This window comes from Cnephaeus nilssonii (assembly GCF_951640355.1).
Source record: "Cnephaeus nilssonii genome assembly, chromosome: X".
Taxonomy (NCBI): Eukaryota; Metazoa; Chordata; class Mammalia; order Chiroptera; family Vespertilionidae; genus Cnephaeus; species Cnephaeus nilssonii.
This window is the reverse complement of record NC_137071.1, coordinates 32,805,494-32,817,619: the sequence shown is the minus strand read 5'-3', so window position 1 is coordinate 32,817,619 and position 12,126 is coordinate 32,805,494. Positions and strand designations below refer to the sequence as shown.

The following is a 12,126-nucleotide window of genomic DNA, read 5'->3' as shown; positions in this document are numbered from 1 at the left end:
TAAGGAACTGATAAAGTCAGTTTCCAAAGTATTTTAACAAAATCAATAATAAAGTAGCCAAGCAATAAAATAAATGTTGGATCACCAGCTGTTTATCCCCAATTTATGATAAGTACAGGATGCAATCTTATACAGTTGTCCTCACCTATTATACCTGAAAGGTAGTACAGAGAATATGTTCTAAGTAAAAGGATTTTCTAATGAATTTTTATATCTACATCACCCTGTATATATCTTAATCACTATTAACTCTTATGTTTTACTTAGTTATTTTATATCTATTAACACACAATGATGCTTATTAACTGAAGACTTCAAAGAAAATTTATAAATGATACAATCCAAAGCTGAAGTCTTCAACAAAAATCAAATATACTAACCTTTTCGTAGTATTTACTGCATCCAAAACCAAAAAGCAGCAAATGCCCATGAGAATCTGTGCAGGCAAAGTGGTTTCCATCTGGTGAAAATTTACAATCAAACACTGCACCATGGCCTTGGCCTTCAATCTGAAATTTAGAGGAGTAATTTTAAATCATCTTAAGAGGTAATTTTCAAAGAATAAGTAGGCAATAGCTTCTGCTTGCTAATATACTGAATTCTATGATGCATCAACATTCCAATGTACTCTCTGGCTTCTATAGCCAGAATCCTATTGGAAATTGTAAGCTCTAAAAGAAATTAGGGAGAATAAAAATACAATGCATGGTATCAAATATGATTAGCAATGCCATATTTTAAACAGTACTAAATGAGTGACTGAGGGGACTAAAAACATCTAAACACAACCAAATTGACAAAGGTGATATCTCAGCAAAGTTAAAATATTACCTTTACATCTTAAATTGTAATGCAAGTAAGTCTTAAAATAACCATCCTAAAATTAAAGCACACAAATCAATCTACACTATTAAAAGAGAAACCTGCAAATTAACCATCACTCTGCTACACCCACAAGCCACACCCACCAGCCAATCAGGAGCAAGTATGCAAATTAACCCAACCAAGATGGCGGCCGGCCACGGAGCTGGAGCAAGCAGGAGGCTTGGGCTGCCCCGGCAATGGAGGAAGCCAAGCTTCCTGCATGCCCTGGCCTCTGCTTAAGACTACAAAGTTTCAATTATAGAAGATAAATAAATCCCAACAAAAATGGCAGCAGCCACAGAGCTGGAGCTGAGCAGGAGGCTTGGGTTGCCCCCGGCGAGGGAGGAAGCCAAGCTTCCCGCCCGCCCTGGACTCCGCTCAAGACTAAAAAGATTCAATTATAGAAGATAAATAAATCCTAGATACTTGCTTCCAGCCAGCCCTGGCCTCCACTCAAGGAGGCGCTGGAAAAAAAAAAAAAGGAGGGGCTGGGACCTCAGGTCTCTGGGGGGTGATCAGGCCAAGATGGGACAGCAGGGGCCGTTGGGGGTAAGCAGACCAGCAGGGGGGCCAGTTGGGGGTGAGCAGGCCATCAGTGGGGGTCAGTTGGACGTGATCAGGACAGCGGGGGTGGGCAGTTTGGAGTGAGCAGGCCAGCAGGGGGACAGTTGGGGGTGAGCAGGCCAGTGGGGAGGGGAGGTGGGGGTGAGAAGGCCAGCAGGGGGGGCAGTAGGAGGTGAGCAGACTGGCACAGAGGGCAGTTGGGGGTGAGCAGGCCGGCAGGCAGAGTGATTAGGGGCAATCAGGCAGGCAGGCAGGTGAGTGGCTGGAGCCAGCAGTCCCGAATTGTGGGAGGGATGTCTGACTGCCGGTTTAGGCCCGATCCCTGTAAACCTGCAGTAGGACACCCTCGAGGGGTCCCAGATTGGAGAGGGTGCAGGCCAGGCTGAGGAACACCCCTCCCCCGTGCATGAATTTCATGCACCGGGCCACTAGTTTTATTAATAAAAGACAGATGCTATTATCAATGCCCGGGATTTGTTTAAAGCCTATAAAAGGGAGCTCAAAGGGTAATAATTCAGAAATATTTAGGCACAATGTTTCTTCAGAGAAGGGCACTGAATATGTAGGATATGAGTAGTCCCATAACCACAGGAAGGTGTTAATTCTACTGGGAGAAGAGACAGCTCACCAGATTTTTACATGATTTGTGTAAAATATATATATTAAGAGAATTCATATCTCCAATGCTACATTTGCCAAACAACTCCTGGAATACTAATTAAGCCATATGGGGTTCACCAGAAGCATATAAAATATAGTCAACTGTTGTGATTAATAAATTAGGATTATAGCTCAAGCATTAAACTTTTTGTGAGTTTGGTTAGTGTCAGCTCCAGAAAATCATTATATCTGAGTTTCGAGAGTTTAGGGCTGGGGACCAGAATTTGGTAAATGGTAACTCCATGAAAACAGAGTCACCCTGAAAGGTATAATTCTCTACTGGCCTTACACTTAGGTCTTGAATGATTCTCTGTGGATTTAAACACAGGTCACATGAGGTTCTTTGGCACTAAATATACTTTAATTACCAAGTTGTCATAAAAGAGAAACCTGTTGTAATATGAAATAAGCACAATTTTTTCTTACCATGTTAAAATAATTCCGAATTTTGGTCCCCCGGTCAAGGTCCCAAATGAAAATGTTCCCATCATGGCCCGCTGAAAGTATGATCCTTTGATCAAATGGATGTGCTTCTAAAACAAATACTTCATCATCATGTCCCTGTGATAAAATCAATATTAAATATGAACAGGAACCCTAAGCATCTGGTTTATTTGGTCAAAAGATCTCCAGAGTATGCTATCAATCTGATTCAGATTAATTCATCCCCATCAATTTAGCAGCATTTACTACATGGACACTACAATGAATACTTAGGTAAGATTTCCTTGTATGTTTTAGTGCTGATTTCATAAAGTATTCAATAGACAGAAGACATGAAAAAGTATTTAATACATAGTTCAAAACAGTTACAGCTCATTAACCAGGGCCCTGAAGTGGAATTAGTATTTCTAGGACTCTGCTATTTAAAAGGCCTTAGAAAACGTAACAAACAGAATCATTCATTAATACTTAGTTATGCCACAGTGATAACAGACAAACCTTCATTGTTCATCATTGACTCCTACAGTATACCCAAAGTCATTCTTATCTCCAATCCAATCTATTCTGTCGCCAGACTTCCATGGTATTTTTCAAAAGCAATAATTCACATTATTACCTTTGCTTTTAAACTCTTTAATGATTCCCAAATAGTCTTTGGGGAGATCTCACAAGACCTTGAATGGTCTGGCCCCTGTCCATTTCTTCATTTCTATCTAGTGACACTGTATTTCTGCTTTCTGTGCTCCAGCCAAAAATTGGCTTTCTTTCAACTCCCCTCTACCTCAGGACGTTTGTACATGCTTTTCCCTACTGCTGTAAGGACCTTCAAACCTCTTCGCATATGTAATTTATCAAGTATTGATTGATCTCCTACCATGTTGAGAAAGAAAGTAAACAAGAAAAAAATCAGGAAGTAATAAACACTATGATTAAAATAAAGCAAGAGGAGGCCAATCCAGATTGATTGATCAGGGAAGGCCTTGTCAAGGGGGTGACATTTAGGCTAAGACCTGGGTAATTTCTATCTACCTTTCAAACCTTAACTCAAACTTCACTTCCTCAGGAAACTTGCTCTGAACCTCCCAGATCAGGTTCTGTCAACTTATTAGAAACTTGCATTTTATTGTGCACTTCCCTTTCTTAGCATTTATTTGATTAATTTTTTCTCATAATAGGCTATAAAATCATTTATTACTAACACCTAACTCAGTGGTTGGCACATAGGAGATGCTCAGTAAGTATTTGCTGAATGGAAAAACTTTATACTCCACTAAGACCCTGATTAAAAATTGTTAACACTGAAAATATAAGCTCTTTACAAAAACTAAGTAAATTTGACTGTTTTAAGGACTGAAAGTAATCTGTTCTAAAATTTCTTCAGTAAAATTCACAGAAAACAGATAACCTGAGTCAGCCCATGGTAAGAGTACAACTAAACAGAACTCTAAATTAAGGTACTTATCAAGGCAGAATTTTACATGGATGTATAAAATCAATGGCTATAACATGGCCTTTGAAATTTAGAGATATAGACTTGTGCTGCCTAATAATGTAGTTTTAGCCACATGTGGCCATTAAGCATTTGCAATATGGCTAGTCTGAATTGAGATATTCTCTAAATGTAAAACACACAGTTAATTTAAAGATTTAGTGTGAAAAAAAGAATGCAAAATATTTCATTAAGCCCAGATGGAGTGGTTCAGTGGTTAGTGCCGACCTATGAACCAGGAGGTCACAGTTCGATTCCCGGTTCGAGGCACGTGCCAGGGTTGCAGACTTGATCCCCAGTGTGGGGTGTGCAGGAGGCAGCTAATCAATGATTCTTTCTCATCATTGATGTTTCTATCTCTCTCTCCCTCTCCCTTCCTCTCTGAAACCAATAAAAATATATTTAAAAATATATATTTCATTAATAATTTTATATTACTTATATGTTGAAATGCTACTAGTTTGGATATACTAGGTTAAATAAAATCCTATATAATATAAGGCTAATATGCAAATCGACCTAACAGCGGAATGACCAGTCGCTATGATGTGCACTGACCACCAGGGGACAGATGCTCAACACAGGAACTGCCCCCTGGTGGTCAGTGAGCTCCCACAGGGGGAGCACTGCTCAGCCAGAAGCCCTGAGCCAGGCTCACTGCCGGTAAGCACAGCGGCGGTGGTGGGAGTCTCTCCCGCCTCTGCGGCAGTGCTAAGCTGTCAGTCGGACATCCCCCGAGGACTCTTGGACTGTGAGAGAGCGCAGGTCAGGCTGAGAGATTTCCCTTCCCCCCCCCCCGCCCCTCGACTACACGAATTTTGTGCAATGGGCCTCTAGTATATTATTAAAATTAATTTCACCTGTTGCAGTTTACCTTTTTATTGTGTGCTGCTAGAAAAATTAATATTACATATGTGGCTCATTATATTTCTATTAGAGTGTGCCAACATAGACAAACATTTCCTAATAAAGAATCAAGCAAGCAGCCTGGCTGATGTGGCTCAGTGGTTGAGCATCAACCCATGAACCAGGAGGTCACAGTTCAATTCCTGGTCAGGACATGTGCCTGGGTTGCCAACTTGATCCCTGGCATGCAGGAGGCAACTGATCAATGGTTCTCTCTTATCAATGATTTTTCTATCCCTCTCTCTCTCTCCCTTACTCTCTCTGAAATTAACAAAAAACATACTTAAAAAATAATCAAGCAAACAGTAAAAGATTTTCCACACATATTAATAGAAACTTATATTAGGTAACAGAGAAAGCCAGAATGAGATAAGCATTGGCTTATAGATACAAGGAAGGAATTTCACTAAACAGTGTTAAGGTTTTATTTAGGAAAGAGAACTTGGGAGGTATATGAAAGATAAATTGGAAATCCACCCAAAATTAAACAAATCTTTAGAAAGCTAATAGGCATTAGATAAGATTATCTCAAAAAGGATTCAATAAGGATTGAACCATGGTATGCTATAAAGTCAACATTCATGAGAATTGGTTTCTAGTCTCTATCACTTACTACTTTACTTACCAGCGATTTTAAACCTTTTTCATCTCATGAAAAACTAATTACTAAAATTTTGCGGCACACCAAAAAAGACATTCTATTTTTTGCTGATCTGACAAAAAATAGATATAATTTTGATTCATTCACACTGTATGGCTATTGTTGTGTTGTCATTTTTTAATTTGACAGTCTAAGGGAAAAGAGGTCAGTGACCTGGACTAAATAATCAGGTTTTGAAAATTCTTGCGGCACACCAGCGTGCTGCAGCACACAGGTTGAAAATCGCTGGTATAAACCATAGGCAAACACTTGGCCCTTCCCCTTAAAATACTTATGAATCAATAATTGAATTTAATTTGATGTCAACTTGAACTATCATAAACTGTCAAGCATCAAGCACACCCATGTAATTTCAGTTATTAATCCTATCAACTTTCAAAATACAAGTATTACAGCCTTTTACTATGACAAATACATTTTTTTTTTTAAGAAAAAGGAGCCCTAGCCAATTGGCTCAGTTGGCCTGTGGGTTTGATTCCAGTCAAGAGCACATACCTTGGTTGCAGGTTCAATCCCATCCCAGGTCAGGGCCCCGTGCAGGAGGCAACCAATTGAAGTGTCTCTCTAAAATCGATGTTTCTCTCTCTATGTGTCTCCCTCTCCCTTCCACTCTCTCTAAAATTCAATGGGAAAAAATATCTTTGGATGAGGATTAACAAAGAAAAAAGAAAGAGGAAAAGACACCTTTTTCTCCAACTTCCTCTTACCTCCATTTCTTACATAAACTAATCCATGAAGGTAGAATATATAAGATATCCTTGTCAAAATAAAGTTAGTTCTACCCCTAAAATAGTAACAACAAAAAGTCCCAACACATGCCAGAAACAAAATAACTTATATATCCTTGGCTGTATACAATAACATAACAGATAAATAAATACCAGACCTGGAAAGGATCTTGAAAATTTTCATAACTGCTTTGAACAGCGATACCATATGTCATCACTATTTTGCAGATATGTAAACATAGGTACCTCACGTAATTACTTCTCTAAGGGATAGTAAGTCATAGAAAGTAAACTGTAACATAAATTTCCTGTCTTCTAGAATGCCCTTTTTGACCATTTTAATTATTCTAAAAATAGAATACTTACGGATAGTGTATGAAGAAGTTGCCCTGTGACTGAATTCCATACTTTCAAAAGGAAATTGTTCACTGCAGTAATAATTGTGGTGTCATAGCGATCCCAGGCTACCATAGTCACCTTAAGTTTAGTGACCTTGTCTTCCCCAGAAGGCAAGTTATTCCTAAACAAAATAATTTGCAGTATTCATACATTGTAAATTTTTAACAAAAGTGCAACTAACATAGTAAATATATCAAAAAATATCTCCAGGAGTATGCAAATTTTTGGATATAAATTATAAAACATACATTTAAGTACTGATGAAATAAAATAAAAATACTTACATAGGCCAATATCAATAGCTTATTTTAGGGAGGTAAAAAAGGACACAAGTGGCAAAAATTTTGCATGTAGTTACACAAGAACAACAACAAAAAAAAGCGAAATTAAAAAGAAATCTACAAACACCTTTAAAAATAAAATACTAGATACTAGAAAATATAAAGAAAACATATATGGACACTTTATTCCCTTAAATATTAAATTTTGTGAAACTAATAGATCATATACAAGAGCAGTAAGAGATTTTGTAACTTTTGGTTTAATTGAATAGGACATTATCAGTAGCTGGCTATGACTACAAAGTCAGTTCTATACTGTTATAAATGGAAATATAATTAATTTCAGTCATACACTACAGAGGTAAATATATATCTTTCAATCAATAGTGAATATAAGGAAAAAGATGCTGATTAAGTGTATTTATAATGTTGAGTAGGAATGCTAACAATAAGAAAAATTCTAAAGGTATCCTTAGTAAGTTAAGGAAATAAATATATGATGACATACAATAGGGATAACCTCAAATTGTATACATAATTTAACAGCTGATAGCTGTAGATTCACTTACATTTTGAAAATGAAATGTATTTTTATAAACACTGCCTTCAACACACATTTTTTGGGGGACACCCTGTATATGACCTATAGAAAACTAAGGCAAAGAATGACTCCATGGGCACTAGTAGAGCACAGTGATCACAAGAGTCCAGAATTTTAAGCGAGTCAGCAATATTTCTATCATCCAGTCAATCAAAAGCAAAAGGCAATTTATTTAGAAACAAAGTACAGATGCAAATTTCACACCTACCAAATAACTCTAAACTATTTACTAATCTAAAAATATATTTTACTTTCAGTATTAAGTACAATTCAATAATGTAAGATACTATGCCTTCTGAAAACTAATGTAATATCTCACATCCAAACTTACCCAGTCATTTTAGTAGCCATATCTAGCACTATACTCTTCCATTCTTGTTGCTGATATTGCCAAATTCTTGCTGTTCCATCTCTGCTACCACTAACAAATCTTAAACTGCAAAGAAACAGTAAAAATACCCTTATTACTTTCTTCCAAAAAGGAAATCACTTTTTTGCTAATCATAAAAGTAATACTTTCATTTACATATACTACTGGGGAGAAGAAAAATGGTGTACTTTAGAAAACAAGTTGGTAGTTCCTCAAAAGAATAAACAAGTTACTGCATGAACTAGCAAGTCTACCCCCAGGTAAATATCCAAAGGAAATGAAAACAGCCCACACAAATATTTATGGCATTATTCATAACAGGCCAAGAAGTGGCACCAACCCAAATGTCCATCAACTGATAAATGGATAAATTGTGGTATATCCATACATTCAAATAATATTCATCAATAAAAAGGAAAGAAATAATGATAAATGCTGCAACATGGATGAATATTGAAAACATTATGCTAAGTGAAAGACGTCAGTCACAAAAGATTCCACTTATAAAATGTCCAGAATGGGCAAATCTAGAGACGAAAAGTAAATAATGGTTGACCAGAGCTGAGAGTGGGGGTGTAAAAGGATTGTAGATTGAAAGCTAAAAGGTATGAGATTTTTTTTTTGAGGCGATTAAAATGTTCTAAAATTGATTGTGTTGAATGTTACACAATTCTATGAATATACTAAAAACCATTGAATTTTATGTTATGTGGATTATATCTCAATATAACTGTTATAAAAATACACTCATTCAGCAATAATTCCATCTCTGTTCATACATTTCTATTCTTTAAGTACTTTATAAAAGACATACGTATATACTTATATATCCCACCCAAAGGAAATAGAATTACACTATATATAATGTTTTATAATGCTTTTCCCTAACTTAAGTATACTTTATAGAAATATTTCCATGTGTACAAATACAAAACTGACAAATTTTTAAAAATATATTTTTATTGATTTTAGAGAGGAAGGGAGAGGGAGAAAGATAGAAACATCAATAATGAGAGAGAATCATTGATCTACTGCCTTCTGAACGTCCTTTACTGGGGATCAAACCCATAACCTGGGCATGCCCCAATCAGGAATCAAACCATGACCTCCCATTCAAAGGTCAACAATCAACCACTGAGCCACGCCAGCTAGGCAAAACTAACATCATTTATAATATGTTCAACTATATGGATGTATCAAAATGTATTTAATCAACCCCCAAATGATGAATATTTATACTACTTCCAGCCTTCACAATCATAAATAATGTGATGAATCTCAATATACATCTTTGTACAACCACATCTTTGTATATATTGAGATTCCTGTCGGAAGAGCAGCAGCAACATGGGAAGAACGCCCACGTCCGAGGAGCGGCAGACCATCGCAGCCCACACCGGTCCAAGGAGCACCAGCCACACGCAGCCAGCACTCGTCTGACGAGCAGCAGCCGCACATGCAGTTCACTCCCGCCTGAGGAGCAGCAGCCGCGCAAGCAACCTGCCCCTATCCAAGAAGCAGCAGCCTCATGAGCAGCTCGCCCCATCTGAGGAGCAGCAGCTGCGTGCAGCCAGCCCCCATCCAAGGAGCAGCAGCCATGTGAGTAGTCCACCCCCGTCCGAAGAGCAGCAGCCACACGAGCAGCCCGTCCTTGTCCAAGGAACAACAGCCACGCGCAGTCTTCCACCATCTGAGGAGCAGCAGCCTTGTGATCAGCCCACCCCATCCGAGCATCAGCAGCTCTGCAAGCAGCCTTCCCCCACCAGCCAGAGGAACCACCACTGCTGCGAACAGTACACACTAGAGAAGCCGCTGCCAACTGAGGAGCCACTGCTGCCCGGACTGCCCAAGGAGCAACTGCAGGCCAAGGAGCCACTGCCACCCAAGGAACAGCCCCTGCACAACTCCTCATCTATATCAGTCAGTGAAATAAAAAATGGGTAGACAAAGAAACCCCCAAAGGAAAGAAAAGAAGGAATCACCAGAAAAGCAGCTAAGTGAAATAGAGGCATGCAACATGTCAAAAAAGAATTCAGAATAAGGGTCATACAATTCATAAACCGGATGGGGGATAAAATCAACAACTTATGTAAGAATCAAGAAGAAATGAAGAGCGATACAGCTGCAATAAAAACAACATGGAAAGTTTCAACAGTAGACTAGAAGAAGCAGAGGACTGAATTAGCAAATAATAAGGGAAGCAAAACACACCCAAACTAAACTGCAATTGGAGAAAAAAATTAAAAGATAGGAGGAGAGCCTAAGCAAATTATGGGACAACATGAAACGAAGCAACATATGAATCATAGGGGTGCCAGAACAACAAGAAGAGGAACAAGGGTTAGAAAACCTATTTGAAGAAATAATGTCAAAAAACTTCCCTGATGTGGGGAAGAAAAAAGTCACCCAAGCACAGAGAGTCCCAAACAAGATGAACCCGAAAAGACCCACACCAAGACACATAATTATGATGAATATGTACAGGACAAAGAGAGAAACTTAAAGGCAGCAAGAGAGAGACAGAAAGTTACATCCAAGGGATCTCCCATTAGATTATCAAATGAATTCTCAACAGAAACACATCAGGCCAGAAAAGAATGGAAGAAAATTTACAAAGGGATGCAAAGCAAGGGACTGGATCCAAGAATACTCTATTCAGCAAAGGCTATCATTCAAAATTGAAGGGGAAATAAGGAGCTTCACAGACAAAAAAAAGACTAAGGGAATTTATCACTACCAAGCCAGCAATACAAGAAACGTTAAAGGGACGGCTATAAAAATAAGAAATAAAAAGGTAAGAAGGAACACAGGCACAAAAAATAAAAATAGCTACAAACAAGTACCTTTCAATAATAACTTTAAACATAAATGGACTAAATGCCCAATCAAAAGACATCGAGTGGGTGAATGGATAAAAAACAACATGACCCAGATATATACTGTCTACAAGACCCCTACCTCAGAACAAGGGACTCTCACAGACTGAAAGTGAAGGTATGGAAAAATATCTTTCAGGCAAAAGAAAAGAAAAAATGCTGGGGTATCAATACATATATCTGACAAAATAGACCTCCAAAGTGAAGGCCATAACAAGAGATAAGGAAGGCCATTTCAAAATACTAAAGGGATTGAGACAACAAGAGGATATAACCCTGATAAACATATATGCGTGCAATATAGGAGCACCCAAATACACTAAAAAAATCCTGGAAGATATCAAGGGAGAGATCAACAACAATACAATAATAGTAGGGGACTTTAATACATGACTTACATCACTGGATAAATCCTCTAGACAAAAAATCAGCAAAGAAACAGCAATCCTAAATAACTCACTAAAGCAGACGGACTTAATTGACATCTTAAGAACATTTCACTCCAAAGCCACGGAATACACATTCTTCTCAAGTGCATATGGGACATTTTAAAAATAGACCGTATATTGGCTCACAGGCCAATTCTCCCCCAAATTCAAGAAGACTGAAATCATATCAAGCATCTTCTCAGACCACAATGGCAAATATTAGAAATAAACTACAATAAAAACAATCCAAAAAATTCAAAAATTTGGTAGCTGAATAGCATGTTATTAAACAATAATTGGGTTAACAAGTAGATCAAAGAAGACATTAAAAACACCCTGGAAACGAATAACAATAAAAACACAACAATCAAAAATCTATGGGACACAATGAAAAAGGTACTGAGAGGGAAGTTTATAGCTCTACAGGCTTACCTCAAAAAAAAAAAAAAAACAAGAAAAAATGGTAGTAAATCATCTAACTCTATAACTCAAAGAATTAGAAAGAGAGCAACAAGAAAAGCCCAGAGTGAGCAGAAAGAAGAAGAAAATAAAGATCAGAGCAGAAATGAATGACATATAGACAAAAAAAAAAAAGATGAAACCAAGAGCAGCTTCTTTGAAAGTATAAACAAGATTGATGAACCTCTAGCCAGGATCACAAAGAAGCAAAGAGAGAGGACCCAAATAAACAAAATCAGAAATGAAAGAGGAGAAATGACAACAGACCCCACAAAAATACAAAGGATTGTTAAAAATTACTATGAACAACTCTATTCCAACAAACTAGACAACCTGGAGGAAATGGACATATTCCTAGAAAAAACACAACCTTCCAAAACTCAATCAGGAAGATTG

At 37.7% G+C, this 12,126-nt stretch overlaps 1 protein-coding gene across 1 annotated transcript in view; it reads right to left on the bottom strand.

Moving 5' to 3' along the window:
• The window catches only part of BRWD3 (bromodomain and WD repeat domain containing 3), a 178,121-nt gene that overhangs the window by 81,507 nt on the left and 84,488 nt on the right, over positions 1-12,126 (bottom strand). Inside the window, exons 13-16 of the mRNA XM_079765731.1 lie at positions 7,929-8,033; positions 6,683-6,836; positions 2,515-2,649; positions 381-509 (exon numbers count right to left, since the gene is read on the bottom strand). Of these exons, the coding sequence (XP_079621857.1) occupies positions 381-509; positions 2,515-2,649; positions 6,683-6,836; positions 7,929-8,033 (523 nt within the window). The remainder of the gene's footprint in view (positions 1-380; positions 510-2,514; positions 2,650-6,682; positions 6,837-7,928; positions 8,034-12,126) is intronic.